The sequence below is a fragment of the Parambassis ranga genome, chromosome 2 (assembly GCF_900634625.1).
Source record: "Parambassis ranga chromosome 2, fParRan2.1, whole genome shotgun sequence".
NCBI classification, from domain to species: domain Eukaryota; kingdom Metazoa; phylum Chordata; class Actinopteri; family Ambassidae; genus Parambassis; species Parambassis ranga.
Genome location: NC_041023.1, coordinates 38989885 through 39010131, shown reverse-complemented (window position 1 = coordinate 39010131; position 20247 = coordinate 38989885). Strand labels below are relative to the sequence as shown.

The following is a 20247-nucleotide window of genomic DNA, read 5'->3' as shown; positions in this document are numbered from 1 at the left end:
TGTCCTTAGTCATTAGCCTACAAAGAACACCGCAATTTTTTTAGATTGTTATTGACAGTTCAACAGTTCACGTCCAATGAATAGTTTGAAATGGTCCAGAAGTGGTGAACTTTCAAGGCCTTTTTCAGGGAGCAAACATGTGCTGACAACATAAGGCTGTTCTGCATTAATGCAGGCTGGTCAAGGCTTCAAACTTGGTGCGACCAATTTCTACAGATGTCAAAATTTCCTTCACCTTCAAAAGGCACTTAGAAACACTGACAGGAAGAGGTCTGGCAGACCCAACTCCACAACAGAATCCAAAAACAAGTTTCTGGGAGTCAACATAGACATGATAGGCGGCTCACAGGACAACAGCTTAATAGTGGTTGTAGTAATCTAGTCTCAGTTTCAACTGAAGAGAAGACTTTGGGTAAATATTTTGGCATATTAAAAGACTAAAGTGTAGCCTTATCATTAATCTTGATGCAAATCAACTTCATGCCTCTTCCTGTAACTCACACACAAACCTCTGACATACAGCTTGCCAGCTTTATACATATTCATGTACGATCACAGACAAAATTTTAAAATATCTCATTTGGCATTCTGAGTTTGGAGGTCATTTAGATGGACGAGAAGACGAATGGAAACTCCCCATTTCCCATCTGTCATGCGCTGTAGAGCATCCTTGGAAAAACCCTTTGATGCACAAGATGCACATCGGCTTCCCAGCAGCCCCAGCAATAGAGGTTAGCATTTTAAGAATGCATGAATTAATTAAGTTAAGTTTCATTTTGTGTTTCCCGGGAAAAGTGACTCAAGCTTGAAACAATATTCAATAACAGCTTCCAGTCATTCCAGTTCATTAGAAAACCATGCAGACTTTTCTCTTGGCCACACACACACATCTAGTTTGTAGCGTGATGCGGCCGATTGCGCACGGGAATGTCTCACTCTTGAGAACAATGGAGTCAGCTCTTGACCGCGCTCGAGGGTGTGGAGGGAGTTCGGGGTGAGCAATGTGGCCCAGCTGTATGGATGTGACCCGGGCCTGGGTGGGACGGCAGGAAGCCAGCCACTTGCAGCACAGCCCTTTCAGTCCACTGTGGGGTTGTGAATTATCTGAGCAGCTCATCACAGTGATGTCATGATCAAATAATACTTCACAGCACAGGAGAACTGGAGGCGCATCATCTATGGCAAGTACAGTAGGTCAAAGTCGACCTTTGTGCCACGTTTAGCCTGAAAACCTGCCATTCTACAAGTTTAGCAGTGTACATCTAAACCGCCCCTCCCTCCGAACATGTGGAATCAAACTCTTCAAAACATCTCGAACAATATGCTCGGAGCAGTTTTAAAGAGCCCAGTTCCTCCTGCCCTGGGAGGCAGGCCAGTATCCACTCATGCGAATCGCGCTGTCGCTCTCGTCTTCAGCATCATCCTGCCAACAGGAACTCCCTCGCTCCTCTTCCAGTTTCCTGCCATTGTTCTCCCTGCTGCCACCAGGCGCAGGCTCCTCCCAGGATCGGGGAAAAGGTGGGATGTTAAAGCAACCCATTTCCCCTTTGATCAGCTACGACCTCCAGCAGTGGAGGAGGGGTGTGTGTGTGGGATAGCAAGACAGAGAGTGAGAAAACATGCCAGTATGTATGTAGTATGTATATTTCATTTATGACACCATGTCCATTAGGATAAAAACGCACCTTTTTCTGAAGGGAACGCACCTGTCAATCATATGACCATTTTTGAAGCTGCATTAAAATTCGATCACCAAAAAAAGACAATACACGCTAGGCTAAGCTTGTTAGCTACAGGGGATTACACTATTGAGTGGGCGGGTATGAAGGCAGTCATCACAGCACCACTATTACTGCACGACATCTCCAGCCAAGATGGCTTGATACAGTGGTCCAACACTTACAGAAGGGGACTTCTCATGTGTCTTGTGCCATCGTAGGGGGTCCCCTCTGCCTCCGTCTTGTTGTCCACAGCTCACTTTGTCCTCCCTATAACAATGTTAAAATGTCAACATGCAAGCTGATAAGCAATACAATATATTTCCACATTTACACACTAATTGACAGAAGTGAGCAGTAAACCCCAAGTATACTATATACTTTAAGCGTTCAATATTTATTATATAATATATAGTTTTTCCTTAGATTTATTAGCTTGCTAGATATAGCATCAATTAATTAATTCCAAAAATCACTCACACTAAATGACAGTTTCCGCAAGTCTAACGACCCCATGCTGCATTTGAAAGCTAATAGTTAAACAGGAGTAAGTAACTGTGCAATTTATAATCTGATAAATTAACCAACCATAAAATATACAGTGCAGATAAATCACGACAACATGCACCACAAAGCAGACATATTAAGAGAGTATCTAGGTAAAGAGAATTATGGGCAGGTGTGCAGACAGGTACTGGTCATGTGACTGTTTGGGATAAACCGGAGGCAGATTTGGCTACAGTGTGTATTCTTAGAGAAACGAGCATATTATTACCTACAAAACTAACAAACTATCTTTTTGTTGACACAGAAAGATACCACTGAGAATATTTCTAGCCAGCAATCTGATTCTTTCTCATAATAATTTCCCAGTGTTCTTTAAGTGTATGTAGTGGTGGGGTTGGAGGGTGCAAAGGAAGGAAAAGGAGTAGCTGGGAAATCTCATACAGGCTCCTCGACAAACAAGAGACACCCCAGTCAGGATCTGGGCGTCACTGCCAAGTCAGCTCAGGGCTGGGGTCTCCAGCGGCCCTCGTTTGGGTGAAGCTGGCACAAATACATTAAGTGGAAAAGATGTGGCTGTTCTTAGAATTTGATGCCAACTACGTCAAGCTTACAAAGGGACCTTAAATGTGTGTGTGCATGCATGAATGCAAGCAGGAGATGAAACAAGTAGATTTTAGCCTGGTCAAAGATTTCCTCAGGAAATGAGGAATGACTGAGATCAGAGGGCAGACAGTTTCTGATGCATTCTGTAAACCAGCACCCCCACATGTTTATCAGTAACAACAAATAATAAAAACAGTCCTCCCTCGACTGTACTGAGTAATCTGAATTTTTTAATGTTTTTCTGAGATGCACTAATGGATGTTTTTGCATTTTTTCCCTCTTTAGTTTATTTTACTAACTTGATACCTCTGGCACAAGAATTTCCTTCAGGATTAATAAAGTTTTATCTTATCTTATCTTATCTTTACAGCATGTACAGGCTGCATGTGGTGTTACTAGCATTAGCTCAGAGACAATGCAAACTCTTTTAAACAATGTTTACATCACTTTTATAAAAAGAAATGCTACTTTTCACAAGGTTCTGTTGAAAGCTGATGCTATTGATATAATAACAAAGTACAGAGAGTGCCCTATGTCATACTCTACGCCCATGCATAGAGTATGCAAATAAGAGCTAACTTACTAATTAAGTCTTTGTGTACTTTCACTATGTCAAAGAATTAGCACGTAGCGTAGTTAACTACGTTAGCATTAGGGTGCTACTAGCTTATCATTAGCTTCGCTTATCATTAAGTATAAAACAAGTAGCGCGGTATCAAAATGCTTTAGCTTTGCTTACAGAAATATAGCAACCAAAATCTGACAATTGGTGTGAGATTCAATGGTAAAAAGTCTTACCTCACATATAGGTTATGTTCTACAGGTCTTACGGTTGATTGCTAACAATTAATTGCCTGTTGCATCGTAAATACTGTGTTTTTTATGGTTTAGCAACCTAAAACTTGATTTTTGCTAGCAGGCGAAGCTAGTGACAAGTTGTTTTCCTCTCTGCTGTGGGCGGGGCTTAACGGCACACGCTAATTAGCATATTACAACAGTGCAGAGGTTATAGTATTAAACAATTTTTTTCATTATGAGTTTTTTTTTTATTCGAATTACATGAATGACTGATCAATTATTTTTTAAACCATTGTTTATATGCTTGCAAACCTTTTGCAATTTAAAAACATAATGATTAAAAAATAAATTATATAAAAGAAAAAATATGTAAGAAAAATGGAAAATGTAGAAAAAACATAAAAATTATAATATATAAAACAGATACACATAGGTTTGCATGAATGAATGATATAAGAATTATATCAGCTTCACCAGCAAGCATGTACTTGTGCTTGTACATGTACTGTAAAATTCCTTTCCACACTCCACACTTCAACATATTCTCTTCAATTTTCCACGCTCGAATTCAAAATAGCAGCCACCCAGCTAAAAATGACCGCCCTGACAGATGTGGAGCGAGCTTGAGCTGCAGGAAACGATGAGAGTGTCACGTCTTTCACCAAGTGAGGAGAGGAGAGGTCGACCCAGAAACATGTGCTGGCTGAACTTTGGCTCTTTTTCTTCCTGTAAGGACGCCTTCTTTGTGTTTCACTCTCACACACCCATGTGGACACAGCCATGTCACATTTCAAACTTAAATTAACACCATTATGTTAGATATATTTTAATATATATCCAATAAAGTTACAACCAAAATGTATGCCCTACATTGAGGATATTTACACCATGTGAAATCACTAAATTGTGATTGTGATGCCTGGAATGCAAAGCTTTGTCTCCCTCTAGTGGCAGAAAATGTTCAGTTCCTCACATCTGAGCTCATTTTCCAAGCAAAACGAGTCGAGGAGCGAGCATTTATTTAACTACAGGTGCTTCAGCTTGTGTGAGGAGCTCAGTCATTTCACACAAAGACATTTATTCCACAGCCACAGTCAACAACAAACACATTTACAGTCATATGTTGCATTTACAGAAAGGAGATACAATGTTTTTTAGCTGAGTAAATGACTTAATAATTTAGGTTCAAGCATGATTTTTATTATTCCATTAAAATTAAGAACTACAGTCATTGCTTCATCATCTCTGGCTCTGGATTAGCTATCACATTTATGCAAATTTCCAGACCGTCTAACCCCCACTTTCTTTAAATTTCCCTGTGTAGAACTTGTGATCTAGATTGTGAATCTACTGAGGAGGTGAATAAATTACAACCACGTGCACAGCTTTGCTTCAGCAGCCAACTTGTAAGATTTCTATTAGTGTCCGTGTTGTGTTTGGGGGGGGGTTTATGAAAAGCACACAGGGCCGATGTCCAAGCCGAACTCCTGATTGGCTTTTCCAATGTCCATGGGGGCCATGTCCATGATGGGCAGCCTGGCCGCGGTCTGAGTCTTGTATTCAATCACCGTCTTGCCCCATGTGTTCTTTGAATTCTGGGGAAAAACACAAAAGAATCAGTCAACTTGTGCAGTGTTAAACTGAAATCTGGGTTTTGTTTCAGGCTTACCGAGCAGCCGTCCTCGATGATGGTGTACCGAAGCCGGACGTTTCCCTGCGCTCTGATCTCCTGCCCGTTGGAGCCTCTGAGGACCAGCGCTTTCTTCAGGTTGCTGCTCTTCTCGTCTTTATAAGCCACGCTGTTCTTGCAGTGGAAGGTGATGTTTTGGTGAGACTCTTTGGACAAGAGCTGCAGCAGCTTGAGCTGAACCGCCACAGCGTTGGGCTGCTCCTCCTTGTTGCCATAGAGGAACTGAAATGAGACAATTCCAGCGTCTTAATGTGCAACAGAAACGTCACAGTGTGCATGTATCTAAATCACATTTCTTACTCTAGTCCCTCCATTCATATCTGCTCCGAACCAGATGGGTTTGTTAGGACTGGGAGTGGATTTCGTCCACCATGCTTTTCGTGGAATGTTAGCTGGATTGGCTGAGATGCATGTCTCACCGCTGTCCATGTCACAGAACACCCTGATGGCATCTTTAGTGCTTCCTTGGTTTGGATCTATCCAGTACTCACCTGGATGAAAACAGAAAAACAAAGCAGGATCTTAATAGGCAGAAGAAGAAGAACATGATGATGATGATGAAGATTAAAAAAAACAGAAGAAGACACAGAGGATGAAGAAGCAGAAGAAGACCAGTAAGGAAGAAAAAGAAAAAGCCTGACCGCTCTTCTTCTGAGGGTAGCACTGCTTAATGTCCTGGCAGGTTTTGGCTGGGTTCATCTTGGTGCCATCAGGACTGCGGAGGTTCTGCAGATACCCGCTGAGGGTCTTCAGTGTGGTGTGGACACCGGTTTCTGCACGCAGAATGGCTGGGTTCCTGTTGGGGAGGGCTTCATCTTTATTGATCTCCGGAGGTGGAGGTGGATCGGCGGCTACGTCGTCCTTGATGAACTCCACAGCTTCCGGAACGTCACCGTTTCCCTCGTAATCGACCAGGCCGGCGAAAAGATCGTCCACAGCTGTGGTGGGTGGGCCTGGGGGGCCTGGAGGGCCAGGGGGCCCGGGTTCACCAGGAGGGCCCTTGAAAAGACAACCCGAGTTAAGTCCAAAGCTCAACATAACTCCCATGTCTTTTTACTCGTCAGTGTGATGTGAGACCTGTTCTCCAATGTCTCCCGCGGTTCCTCTGCTTCCTGGAGCACCCATTGGTCCGGGCTGGCCAATATTTCCTTCCTTTCCTGGAGGACCTAAAACTCCAGGAGGCCCCTGTGTGGTTAGGCGACACATTACAATAGATTCAGTATTTTGAGTGTGTGTGTATTATTTCCGTTGTCACTCACTCTTGGTCCGGCTGGTCCAACAATCCCTCTGGCTCCTTCGTCTCCTGTGGCTCCCTGAAACCAAAACAGACACTTCATCTCTGGACACTGTCATTTTTTGTTGACAGAATTTGTGAAGATTCTTCTTACAGTTGTTCCTGGCAGGCCGTGCAGCCCAGTGAAGCCTCTGTGACCTTTCTGCCCCCTCTCTCCTTGTTCTCCACGTGCTCCCTTCTCTCCTTGTGGTCCTTGAGGGCCCTGAGTGTGGACAGAAGGTGACAGTTCAACACTTCTTCATTCTAAAACCGCTGATTTAGGATTATTTGTAAACTTACCACTTTTCCTCTCACTCCTGGTGATCCTTGCGGCCCTGGTGAACCCCCAGCACCCTAAACCCAAAAAAATAAATGATCAATAGAAGTACTGATACGTGATGCGTGTGTGTTCCTGTTTGTAATACTCACGTTTTCGCCTCTTTGCCCAGGACCACCGGTAAGTCCTATTGGACCCTCGTTACCTGGAGATCCAGCGGCACCAGCGAGACCCTCAGGGCCAGAATTGCCCCGCTCTCCCTGCAAACACACATATTAGTTGACACGTCACATGACACACACACACATATATACATATATAAGTATATACAAGTATATAAGTAGATCATCTCACCCTTTCTCCAAGGAGACCATCTTTACCAGGAGACCCCTCTGCTCCAGCGATGCCCTAAATAAAGAGAAACAGTCAGGGACTCTTCACAAATATTAGCTTAGTTCAAAGACATGGTTGTAGGACTGACCTCAGGCCCAGCGTCCCCTCTTGGTCCAGTGGCTCCCGGTAAACCAACCCCTCCTTCTGGTCCTTTGCCGCCCTGGCTTCCAGGAGTTCCTGCTTTTCCTGGAGGACCCTGTCAAAAAAACAAACACACACTCCAGTAGCAAATAATACCAAGTGGTTTAACCTTGTGAGGCTAACAATGAACAGGAAACTTTATGAGCAGGAATACGTACAGCAGGACCTGGCAGTCCCATCAAGCCTCTTTCTCCTCTGGATCCCGGCTGACCAACAATTCCTCGCTGCCCTGCGAGGCCGGCCGGTCCTGGAGGCCCGTCTGGGCCCTGAAAGAACAAGATGTACCACAGCAGGTAAGCAGCTGAGACATTTTTATTTGTGTAGAAGAAGAAGTGGAAGAAGCAAATGAATGCTTCACGGCATCTTACAGGAGGGCCGTCCTCTCCGGATCCTCCTTTCTCTCCAGGGCTGCCCGCTGGACCTGGAGGGCCATACTCGCCTTGACGCCCCTGAGGACCATTTTCGCCACGGATCCCAGGAGTGCCCTTTTTTCCTTGAAGACCAATTGGTCCGTCAGCACCAACAGCACCCTGAAACACAAATAAATTTTTTTTTACCCCATTTCATCATTATGTCATTATGTAAAATAATGTGTTCATTTTATTAGGACTCACAAGAGAGCCAGGTGGGCCGACTCCTCCAGGCAACCCAGGAAAACCAGGAGAGCCCTGAAGAGAACATGTATTATATAATGCCTGTTTAGATGATCGTATTAGAAAAGTACCAAAATACTTACTGCTGGACCCTTTGTCCCTCTAGCACCTTTAAGTCCAGTCACACCAACCGGCCCCTGAAATTAGACACAGGTGTTTTTCACTCGTCAACTGCACTGAATGTTTTTTTTCATTTGATTGTTGGTCTTGTTAGCGTCAAGCACTTATTTTACCTGTTCTCCTGGTTTCCCAGCCATCCCCTGTGGTCCGGGGGCTCCTCCTTCCCCCTTCAGGCCCGGTTCACCTGGTTCACCTTTGACTCCAGGCTGACCATCAGGACCCTATCATAAAAAAATAACAGCAAATTATCTTCATTTTTAAACAAGACGCTGCAATTATTTTGCTTTAGCTCTCCTTAGCCTCCACTCACTTGAGGTCCAGGGAACCCAGCAGCACCGGTCGGACCCGCGTCACCAGTAGAACCCTGGTAACATCATCACACACACTCATTTATTAACAACAGTGAAAAAATATCAGCTCAATTTAATGTGGTCTGTTATAGTAAGTAAGTAATAATGTTGTACTGACAGCAATCCCTCTTGAGCCTCGATGCCCTGCAGGTCCTGGAGGTCCAGTTTCACCCTGGAAACAGGGACAAATAAATATTATATTATATTGACTGTGCATGTTGGACTTCATGGTTTAATGCAGGCTAAAACTGGTGCCTTTAAAATCTTACCTTCTCCCCATTTGGTCCACTGGGACCAGTAGGTCCAACAGAACCAGAAAGTCCCTATTTTAATAAAATGAAAAACATATTAGATTGTTATTTATCATCAAATATTTCCTTATATTGTAGCGACTCACCCTCGCACCATCAGCTCCTGCTTTGCCTTCTGGTCCTTTCTCTCCAGCAGAACCCTGTTAGAATTAAAAAAGCGGCTCTAAATCACACATTCTGTTAACCCTTAGAGGATCAAGTCTAAGTGCCTCTTACAGTATCTCCTTTTGGGCCTGAGGATCCTGGTATGCCTCTTTCTCCTGGCATTCCCTGCAGCCCTGGACCTCCTGCTTCTCCAGCAGCTCCCTTTGAACCGGCGCTTCCCTAAAAATGACATGATAAGAGCCACTATAAAACATGTAAGAGGTTCAACTGTTTTTAAGTACCCTGTGGGTATGATACCTTTGGTCCATCTGGTCCAGGAGCACCTGGACTACCTTTAGGTCCCTGCAACCCATTAGGTCCGATTTCACCTCTGTCTCCAGGTGAACCTCTCTCTCCCTGCAAAGACAAACAACAACCATATACATCAATTTCTAATACCTTAATATGTATGTATCTAGAAGGATTAGTGGACTCACTCTTGGACCTGTAGCTCCGACATCGCCGACCTCTCCAGCAAGACCCTGTTAGAAATATTATGGAATTAAAAATGTAACAATGGTGTCATAAAAATCTCTAAAATCTAAATGTCTGTGCGTTGCCTTGTCGTACCTCATCACCTGGTTTTCCTGACTCTCCGGGTGGACCTGGGAGTCCGGGCAAACCCTAAAAACACCAAATAAAATTGAGTAAAGTGTGACTGAAATGGTGGCACTTTTCTTAAAACCAGTTACATACCTGGAAACCAATCACTCCCTGAGGTCCCTGTTCTCCTCTTTTTCCTGCAAGACCCTGGAGATTAACAAATATAATATTATAAACATAACAGTTGTAATAATGTGACTATAATTTAGTGGGGTTTGCATACCGCTGGGCCTGATGGACCAGCAGCACCTTCCTCGCCATCTTTTCCGTTCACCCCCTACAGGACAGATGGAGAACGGTGTTATTTGGTATAGTTAAAAAAGAAAAGAAAAATTATATTATAGTGAAAATAACTTGCCCTTTGACCCGAAGCTCCAGGGCTTCCTGCCTCACCCATCTTACCGGCATCACCCTGAAAATTAACATTCACACAAATTAGCATGTTGTACAAAACAAAACGGCCTTCAGTAACACATTTATACTGACTGCGAAGCCCTTTGGTCCTGGCAGGCCCATCGATCCAGCTGCACCTCTGTTTCCAGCAGGACCAGCCGGGCCTTGTTTGCCATCATCTCCTGAGGAGCCCTGGAGGTACAAAAAGAAAATGGAAGTCAGTATGATGGAAGGAGCACACGTGTGGTACAAAATGGCGTGTAGCTGCAGGTAAGGTAGCACACCATTGGTCCTTGCTTTCCTTCTGCTCCCAGGGCACCAATAAGTCCTGTGAGACCCTGTGAAAGAAGACACAGAAGCCAATATTTTATAATCCAAGCCATGTTTCTTTGGGAGAAGTACAAAACACGGAAGGCTACACATACAGTATATGTCACACTCTCATCTGCATCACTTTAGCTAACTGAAAAGTCTGCTAAGCTAAGACTGTGGAGAAACTGCAGTAGACCCAATGTCATGGCCTCCATTTTATATAAAGAAGCAGCAGAGTTTGTGCAAAAGTCATGACATTGTGACTTACCCGTGCTCCTGTTAACCCTGGCTCTCCATTGCGTCCTGGATCTCCAGGTAAGCCTTTGGCACCAGCTGACCCAGGCAGCCCTCTTTCACCTTGAGCTCCCTGTTCAGCAAATAAATACATTTGAAAAAAAAAATCACATTTAAAAACCAAATCAAATCAAATAATTACTCACCTTCTGTCCTGGCAAACCGTCTGCACCTGGGAAACCTCTGTTTCCTGCTGCCCCCTAGAGACAAATGAAGGTCGATCAGACTTCCCTGATTGGAGTTTTGGCTCCATAACAATGTATGTAATGGCTGACTCACTGTCTCGCCTGGAGGACCTGGAGGCCCAATGGATCCAGCGTCCCCTCGTGGTCCACGCTTCCCTTCCTCTCCCATGGGGCCCAATGGACCCTGAGCACCATGGTCACCCTGTAAATCAATAATCAGTTATTCAATCTGTCAAATGACACTTTAGATGGACTTTATTTCCAGAGGATTTTTGGTCTTACTCGTTCTCCCTTAAGTCCAGCTTCACCTTTGAATCCAGGCACTCCAAGTTCACCCTGTACAAGAACATCAGGTACTTTCAAACAACATTTAACAACAGCAATCATATCACATCCATAAGAACAAATAAGGGCAGTACCACTTGGCCTTTTGGTCCTTCTCCTCCTGTAGTTCCCTGAGGGCCTGGTGGACCAGATGGACCCACCAACCCTGGTGGACCCTGTATACCCGCTAGACCCTGTGAAGAAGACGGGACAGATTTAATAAAAAGTACGAATAAAGAGCAGGTTTTAATGATTATATTGATCACTTACTGCTGTTCCACGAGTACCTGCACCTCCATCAGGTCCTGCTGCGCCCTGTTGGAAAGACATAAAATATCAAAAATATAATGGCAAATATAGTCCAGAACACAGAATATGTGTAACATTGCAACAGACCTCCTGCCCTCTGGGTCCAGATGGTCCCACATGTCCAGCATCTCCCCTTGGTCCCTGCTGTCCTGGGCTTCCTCTTACTCCTGTGGGCCCTGCCTCACCCTACAACCAGACCATATTCAGGTTACATTTAAGACCAGATTAAACCTCAACAAGATTCAGCTTTAGTTTTTAGAAATGATTAAACTAAAACTGAACAATCTAACCTTCATTCCTGGGTTACCAGGAAATCCTGGAATACCGGCGATCCCCATTGGACCCTGGAGTTAAAGGAAAAGTTGTAATATTCAGAATCATCTTCAGAGACTTCAGTTCTAAATTTTAAGATTAAAGTCATGTTTCAAAGTGATGAATCAAAGTCTGGATTAAAGATGAGACTATTATCCATCCTTCTGTATGATAACAGAACTGTGTGATTAATCCGGTTCTTACCAAAGGACCTGGTTTTCCAACATCACCGGGTGTACCCCGTTTACCCTGAAAGGAAATGCACAGACAGTGTCTTAATGTTTCATCATCACTTCATATTTGGGTCTTTTTGCAATTCGTTCCTTCGTACCACAGGACCAGTTGGTCCGGCCCTGCCTCTTTCTCCCTGCAGACCAGCGGGCCCCTGGAACAAACGGTAGCTTTAGCATCTATATGGTCGACACCAGGGATCATTTTTGCTGATTGTACTTAACATACCCGTGCGCCAGGAGCACCCATTGTGCCAGGAGTACCAGACGCACCCTGTACAACACAGATATACAAGTCTGAGATGTGCACTTTTACACAGAGACCATTTCGGGCGATTCATTCATACCTTGGCTCCGACCGCTCCGGACTCGCCTCTTGGCCCGAGAAGTCCGGCGGTTCCCTGATTTAAATCCACAAACACACAGTCAGGATTTGATGTTTCACACGTAAAAATTATTATTAATCATTAATGTGAGGACTTACTTTGTGGCCTTTCAGTCCGGGAAGACCTGGAAGTCCTGGGAAGCCTCTGGCACCCTGCATCCAAACAAATCATCACACTGCTCATGTCGGTCAGATTAGATTATATTACATCTTTAATGATTAAGGAGGTGAAAGGTTACCGCAGATCCAGGAAATCCTGGTTCTCCTGCTGCACCTGTGGGTCCGGATTCTCCCTGAGAAAAAGTATATTTATTTATGATGCTATGAGCTAATAACAAGCTACTTTTATTATATTAGAGAATGTGTGTTTTTTGTACTCACATCAGGTCCTGGTTTTCCTGGTGGTCCATCTGGTCCTCGATGACCAGGCTCACCCTGCACAAACACAGTCACATTTAGATTGCAGTCTGGGTTTAAATCCCTGTTTAAATTCCTGATTTAGACATGATCTCACCATAGGTCCTGGTTCTCCTGCCTCTCCAGGAATCCCCTGGCCGCCAGCTGGACCCTGAAGAACAATGTCACAGGTTGCATTTTTCAAATCAAACTCTCAGAAATAAAATTAAAACAAAGATGTGGAGAAAATCTACCTGTGATCCAGGTTGGCCTGGAAGACCTCGTGGTCCTGCTTCACCCTGAAACAACAATCAAATTGTACAATTCTGTCAAATCTGTGGGTGTGAAAATAGATCTGTTATTTGGTGTCACTGCAGCTCTCACCCTGGTTCCTGTTAGCATCCCAGCTAGCCCCGCCTTCTCGCTGAATCCTGACCCCATATGTGACACCAGGTTTCCCTGCAAAAGGAGAGTTTAGTGAACAAAAATCACCAAACAGGTTAAAATGACATGAAGGAGAGCTTACCCCAGGGGCGGAGGGTTGACCAGGGGGCCCTGGCTCTCCTGGATTTCCTGGCACGCCGGGTTCTCCGTCAAATCCTGGAGGTCCCTGGAATCCCTACACATTAAACAAAAGAGATTTTCATTCCGACTGCTGGTCACATGTGAGTTAAACATGGCTTCCTAATTACGATGATGAGTGCAGAATTTGGGGGTTGTTAAATAACCTTGTTGTTGTTAAAATTGTTGAAAATGTTGCATTTTATACCTACCCGTCTGCCTTTAAAGCCTCTTGGTCCAGGATGTCCTTGAGCTCCAGGCGGGCCCTAAAGCACGAGAACAAAAGACTTAAAATAATGTCTAAATAACCATAAACATTCAGACTCATGTAAGTGCATCTGCTGTTGTGGCTGTTTTAGCACCCTCTAGTGTCGAGGTGGTGCTACCTATCAGTGACAAGTAAAATGAGAAAGGAAAACCCACCGCGGGTCCAGAAAGTCCAGGAAGCCCCACCACCTGAAGAACACACAGAATATATATTTATATACATATGTATATATATTTCGTAATTTAATGTAATCTATTACTCACATAGGGGATGTCTCCTGGTTCGCCTTTCTGTCCCTAAAGAGGAAGCATTTTTTGGCATTTTTATTTATTTTTTTATTAATTACGGACAAATATAAAATACTCTATTACTATTATGCATTTTATTTTTATTTATTTCATATTTAATAATTAAATTTTAAATAAAAGAAAACATATTTGTTTAAATATGAATCACTTACCTTGAGGCCCAGAATTTCTTTGAGGAACCCAAAAAAAAGAAGAGGAAATGTCATATTTCTATTCATAGCTGCTGTGATTATTTTAAGTGGAGAAATTTGTCTCACCGATCATCCGGCTGGCGCTGGCGAAGGTGTCGCACACAGGGCAGCACTCTCCCTCTGGGGTGACGACCTTCTCGCAGTTAGACAGGATTTCGCACTGAACCTCATCGCAGACGGCCACCCCGTTGTCGCAGACACACACGCGACATGGTGCAGGCTTCCAGATGTCGTTGTGATGGTAGACCTCGCCGTCCACAGAGCAGCTATCATTTGTTGTCTCATCTGCAGCTGCAGCGAAAAACACCACAGACGTTGAAAAGTCCTTATCTAATCTCGTCTAATCTAATCCCTTAATGGAGATGTTATGTACCTGTTGCAGGGTCTGTGCTGGGCGCTGACGTTGAAGCTTTGGTCAAGCACACGGGGCAGCACTCGCCTTCAGGGGTCACAGTTTTCTGGCAGTCTCCGAGGTCCTCGCACACCACATCCTCGCACATGGCGGTCCCGTTGTCGCACACGCACGCCCGGCAGGGCTCCGGGCTCCACATATCGTTGTTGGCATAGACTTTTCCATTGTCTGTGCAGGTATCTTCACAAAACAGAAACGTTTATTAGCTTAAAAAAAACACCACAGTGGTCCTTTAAATACTAACATGCTTGAATCCCGGGGTCATGCCGGCAATCCTGTGCATCATTTCAAGGTTTCCCAGAGGAATACACCTTATTTGATAAATAAGTCACTTAATCAACTTGTCACATGTTGGATGAGAAGTGAGCTTATGTGGCAAAAATTCAATGTATTCCTTCAGCAAACTAAAAAGGGAAACATGAGCAAGAAAGTTGCGGCAAGAAAACGACCACATTCCAGTTTACCAGTACCAGTGTGAGGCCGCTGTGCTGCAGCCGAGCACACAGGGCAGCACTCGCCCTGTGGGACCTCTGCAGTCTGGCAGTCAAATAGATCCTCACACACCACGTCCTCACAAAACACCGTCCCCATATCACACACACAGACTCGACATGGCTCTGGGTTCCATATCTGATTGTTGGGGTAGACTCTGCCATCCTCTGTGCAGGAATCTTCATGAGAAAGAACAGCAGCTGTGGTCAGAACCTGGAGCTTTGCTAGAAAATGGCCTCTTAATTTCCATAAAGTGATCACGGCTTACACCTTTTGCAAATTTCCTGTAGTTTATTTGTTTCAGTCATGCTAAAATTATTAGCTTTGTGGTAAATATTCTGGATGTAATGCTTCATCGGCACAAAGATTAGGATTTGGGTTAATGGTTGCTATGGTTACGGTTGGAAGGTTCTAGCGGGAATATTCATGATCCCTTATTTCCTATTATAGGAGTATTCCTTAACTACAACAACTACTACTACTGAAAAACAAAACTGAATTTTTCCCATTTTTGGGGAAATTTTCATTTGGAATACTAAAAAAAACATAAAACCAAATAAATGCAGTACACTATGAGACAAGTCTCATTTCTGGAATTTATTTATTAATTCTCCACTTTATTACCCTTTTATTTAAAAAAAAATGAATGACTGAACTGTTTTAGTTTTTTGTCAACATCTGTGACCACCAAGTACAAGAACATTACAATGTTGTGGGTACTGCTGCTGACATCACCCTTGTTATGACAATGCCACAGTCTGAGACAGGAAGTGAAGTGAATGAAGGTATGAAATGCTATGACAGCAAACCCAGCATAGATATTCATGGAACAGACAGCTTCTCTTCCAAACATCAAGTTCAAAGTGTTTATTACCAGTTTTATTGTCCGTGTTAGGGGTGTGTGTTGCGGCCTCTGAGCACACGGGGCAACACTCGCCCTCAGGGGCCTCGGTTGTCTCGCAGTCCCCTAGCTCTTCACATACCACCTCCTCACACACCACAGTCCCCGTGTCACACATACAGACCCGACACAGCTCTGGGCTCCATATTTGATAGTTGGAGTAAGTGGTGCCGTTTTCAGTGCAGGCATCTTCGTGAGACAGAACAGCAACCACATGAGTATCAGTGGTGATTCCCTTTCAGTGGCACATCATTACGGGGTCTAAAGAGTCATCCCTGTCCTTAAGGGGGAGGGGCAGACAAGATTTCACTGACAGCTAATGCTGAGTCAACCAGCACCACACACTTGTCTCCAGCTGACCCACATGACACTCAGTGTTTTCATATATTTCTGCTTCTTGTTTAAAAATGAAGTCTGATTTTACGACTCCTGAGATGAGGTTGTTACAAAATATGATATATTTTTGATGCTAAGCAGTAAAATGCTTATACTAAAAGCCCCATAATGACATGTGTGACCAGCTGAAAGGGAGCCGAAGGTGCTGATAATTCCCCAAGATGTAGGTGCAGCTGCAGCCATTTACCTGCTGAGGTGTTTGCTCTGAGAGTCGGTGCTGCCGTGGAGCACACGGGGCAGCACTCGCCCTCAGGGGTCACAGCCATCGGGCAGTCACCGAGCTCCTCGCACACCTCGTCCTCACACACCACAGCACCCGAGTCACACACACAGACCTGACACGGCTCTGGGCTCCATATCTGATTGTTGGAGTAGACTGTTCCATTTTGGGTACAGCTGTCTGAGTCAAGCAGAGCAGCGATCAACATGTGGAGCAGCGGTTCTAATTCACTGATGACACCTTAGATAAAATAGTTCAATTTCTACAGTCCTGATTGGATTATTGTAGCACTTTAACGAGTAAGTTACACTGAAATCTAATAAACTTAGCTCGACAGCATAAAGTGTCATAATTACTGTCTGTAAATCTAAAAGGGAATTCCACTAATGTCACTTTTTTTGGCCTTTTTCTGCTGCAAAGAACTGTGTTTATATTTAACGTGTATGCAGTTTTAGCCAATGCTAATCTGCGCTGTCTGTCACGTTCAGCCAATTTGCCCCTTTAGTGACTAGACTGTGGTTATACTCAACATCTCCTGGCTGTGAATGCACCTATAAATGTGTCTGCATGCAAGCATCAATCATCTCTACTATGTCTCTCTCTTAAACATTAGACAAGATCAGGCATATAATGTAGCATCAAAATCCATCAACGAGAGCACAATTATTGAGGAACAAAGACAGAAAAAAGTAGAGATGCTTCACTCTGATGCAACTTTGACATCTAAAAATGTCATCAATGTATTCCCGAATGTCCCTGAGGGACCTTCTCAAATGGATTAATAAAGTATATTCTAGTATTTTCTATTAAGAAATTTCACAGTTAAGGTGATGTTTTGCAACAACAAAGACACTACAAACTACATACTGAAGTCTTTGTATCCTCCACCAAAAGTAAAAAGAAAGAAAGAGAAACAAATATGGCCACCTGCTACGGGCTCTGTGAGCACATTTAAACCCTGGCAGCACAGTCACGTCCATAAGCACTAATTATGTGGTGGAGCCTCTCCCCACGAGAGGCTGCTCTTTCAAAAGCTGCAGTTATTTCAGGGGAAACCACAGCGGCTGTATTATACGTTGGATAAAACTTGCGGTTTGGCTTTATTTAGGAGAGCGCTGAAGTGCCACACCCGGAGAAACCTCCTGCCATGAAACCTGCAGCAAGCACTGCAACTCACCCAGCTGTGTGATGAGCACATTAGCTCCTGCTAGCAAGCACTCTCTTTGCATTTCATATTTAGCATGAACTGTGAGTGTCCCTGCGGCAAGTGCAGCAATCCAAACACTACCAACAAATTATCCTTTTTAACCTATTGTCCTGCTAAATCATTTTACACCAACAAATGGGATTACACTACAACAATATTAAAAAACACATATTTGTTCCTCACAAGAGGTCACTAAAGTTTCAAAACAAGGGAGTATTTTTACAATAATATAATAATTCATTATTAATAGTATATATGAATAATTAAATATAATATTATTAAGAATGAACAAGAAAGTGTGTATAGACACACAAATACACTAATAAGACCTATGAAACCAGTTTAAAATGAAAATCATTTCCACCTGTTTCCAGCTGCAGCTGTGATGCTAACCTATGCTGAAGCTAAACTCCCTTAGAAAACACAACTTAACTGATGCTACTAATACCCCGGCTTGATTGATGTTATTCCTAGAATGCCAGCATAGAAATCTTCAAACATGACAGGCTCAGACCTAAAAACAGCTGCTGTGCTGTTTTCGTTTTGCAGCCTGAACGCTTCACTGGAGGTGGAGCATATTTCTTATCCAGCATCGTCTCACTCTGGGTGTGTCTTGTCTGCCTCTGGCCCCGAGTCTGACCAAAATTAGTGGCCTGCTTTTGTCCATCCCCATCCACCAGGCCACATCATTATAGCCATGGCGCTCTCAACCCCTTCATTCAGCCTCGACCTCGCACTGAAATAGCCCGGGCAGACCTGCACGGTCTTTAGTGCAGCCTGTAGGTGGGAGAGTATTTCTGACTCAGGATTGCGTCCACTGGGACGTTTTATTTTAGAAACAGGAGCAGCCAGATGTTTCTCAGGCATAGACGTCACCTCAGATTTCTAATAAGCTCACAAAAAAGGTGTGTACAACAAGCCTTTCTGGTTTAGGTTGTGGGTGTGAACCTTCCCAAATCACAAGGCCAGAGTGTTGGGAGGAAACCACATCCTAAGTTTTGAAAAGATTAAACCTGGGATAACACTAAAAATAGACATGTGCATACAAAACACACATACAAATGAAAAACAAATGCCAGAAAATGTCTGGTAACGCAGGACTGCCCCTCACCTTTCTTGCTATCTTCTTGGCAGGTAACAGCGATCACCTGAGCCAAGGTGATGACCAGGCACACAGTAATCCTAGATCGCAGCGAGGGGCCCATGTCTGCATGCCAGACATGCAGTGTCCTCACACACCGCCGCGAATCACACAAGGGGACGTCAGATAGAGCAGGACCTGACCCGAGCTACAGCATCCAGGCCGAGAAAATCCAAATATCCCTGAGTGCAACAGGCACAGGCAGGATGAGCGATTACTGCAAACTGCAACAAGCTCCCTCTGCAGCTCCCACCCTCCTGCTCGCCCTCTCTCTCTCTCCCCTGACTTCCCTCCCTTTCCTCCCTCATCACTTCTTCTAACTTTACTTCAAGGCCAGCCTCCTCCTTCCTCGGGCTTTGCCTTGAAAGATGTAGCTAATTAGAGACTGTGAAATTTGTTCATTTTTTTTTGTGATCCAACGAATAGGATTTACAGTGACCTTTGACCTTCAGTCTGCAGGAGTCTGACCCCTTTTTCTTTTGTGTTGCAACGAAAAAACAAAAACTAAAAGATTTCTTATGAAGAAAATCATTTAAAGCTTTAATTTTTCTTTAGTTCTTGCGGTGTTTTAGCACCTTTCAGCTCCTTATTTTGGTTTAAAGTGCATATTTTTGCCTTACATTCAGAGCAGCATCAGTTGCTGGAGATGTCTCATGTGAGAAAGAGGAAATCAATTGGATTAAGAGCATGTCAATGTTACCTTCAAAAAAAGCGTTTTTCGACTGACCCACATCTGTAGTTTACAGCGTGCATGTTACATCCATCTGATGTGTTTTCCAGTGCTAAGCTCTGCCAAGTGTCAAGCACGCCGTCGTCCCAAAGGTGATATCCCAGAGGGGGACGAACAAACAAACATTGCTTGCTATCATCTCATAGAGCCGTTCCTGCACTATCATTTTCATTTTTACCTTCAATATCTTCCCATAGAAGCAATTTCTGCCTGCGACTGAGGTGGATTTTGCTCGTTTTGCCGAACACGTCAGGAAGTGTTTGAGGAACAGACTGATTTCTCATTAAAGAGAACAAGAGCCACCGGATACAAAAACCTGAAGCAGATGGGAAGACAGTTTTGTCTGTGTCGGCTTCTGCACATTTGTAGTGTTTTGCAGTGATGTACCAACAGTTCAAAAACATATCCTTTAAGCAGAGGTCAGAGGGGCCAGTCTCTGAAACAACCTCATACTTGTTCAAGTGTATTAGTGCAACTGTTGCTGGCTATAAAGCTACATTTATAGAGAACTCAATTGACATTCACATTTCATTGTAAACAAAGCATTTGACATATTATGGACAGCACAAATAGGTGGTGCAATATTTGGCAATGCCAAAAAAGTGAAACATGTGATACATTAAGCTACAGCAGGGTCGCCGGAAGTCACCGTCAAGGTTACTGCTTCACGTCTCCACGCACTAATCAGGAAATGCCTTT

General features: G+C 43.9%; 1 protein-coding gene across 1 annotated transcript; it reads right to left on the bottom strand.

Moving 5' to 3' along the window:
• Positions 1 to 4690: 4690 nt before the first annotated feature.
• col5a2b (collagen, type V, alpha 2b) lies at positions 4691 to 19059 on the bottom strand. Its single transcript, XM_028423837.1, has 55 exons — positions 18789 to 19059; positions 14423 to 14641; positions 14116 to 14340; positions 14011 to 14027; positions 13814 to 13846; positions 13706 to 13738; positions 13495 to 13548; positions 13248 to 13340; positions 13106 to 13180; positions 12976 to 13020; positions 12840 to 12893; positions 12707 to 12760; positions 12565 to 12618; positions 12425 to 12478; positions 12288 to 12341; positions 12170 to 12214; positions 12042 to 12095; positions 11915 to 11959; positions 11689 to 11742; positions 11486 to 11584; positions 11360 to 11404; positions 11185 to 11283; positions 11048 to 11101; positions 10860 to 10967; positions 10727 to 10780; positions 10555 to 10653; positions 10259 to 10312; positions 10068 to 10166; positions 9940 to 9993; positions 9805 to 9858; positions 9675 to 9728; positions 9549 to 9602; positions 9416 to 9460; positions 9237 to 9335; positions 9051 to 9158; positions 8921 to 8974; positions 8793 to 8846; positions 8642 to 8695; positions 8484 to 8537; positions 8287 to 8394; positions 8137 to 8190; positions 8015 to 8068; positions 7769 to 7930; positions 7559 to 7666; positions 7348 to 7455; positions 7221 to 7274; positions 7019 to 7126; positions 6890 to 6943; positions 6705 to 6812; positions 6576 to 6629; positions 6394 to 6501; positions 5958 to 6315; positions 5617 to 5807; positions 5296 to 5538; positions 4691 to 5221 (listed from the first exon to the last, which is right to left on the bottom strand). The coding sequence occupies exons 1-55, from the start codon at positions 18880 to 18882 to the stop codon at positions 5075 to 5077; spliced, it is 4770 nt and encodes a 1589-aa protein (XP_028279638.1). The 5' UTR covers positions 18883 to 19059; the 3' UTR covers positions 4691 to 5074.
• Positions 19060 to 20247: the final 1188 nt, after the last annotated feature.

What these genes read in the sequence shown, in the direction of transcription:
- col5a2b (XM_028423837.1), bottom strand. Translation starts at nt 18,882, where the DNA reads ATGGGCCCCTCGCTGCGATCTAGGATTACTGTGTGCCTGGTCATCACC. An exon ending in CAGGAGCTGATGGTGCGAGG is followed by an intron (nt 8,847 to 8,920) that starts GTGAGTCGCTAC and finishes TTATTAAAATAG; the next exon opens with GGACTTTCTGGTTCTGTTGG. An exon ending in ATATGAATGGAGGGACTAGA is followed by an intron (nt 5,539 to 5,616) that starts GTAAGAAATGTG and finishes GTCTCATTTCAG; the next exon opens with TTCCTCTATGGCAACAAGGA.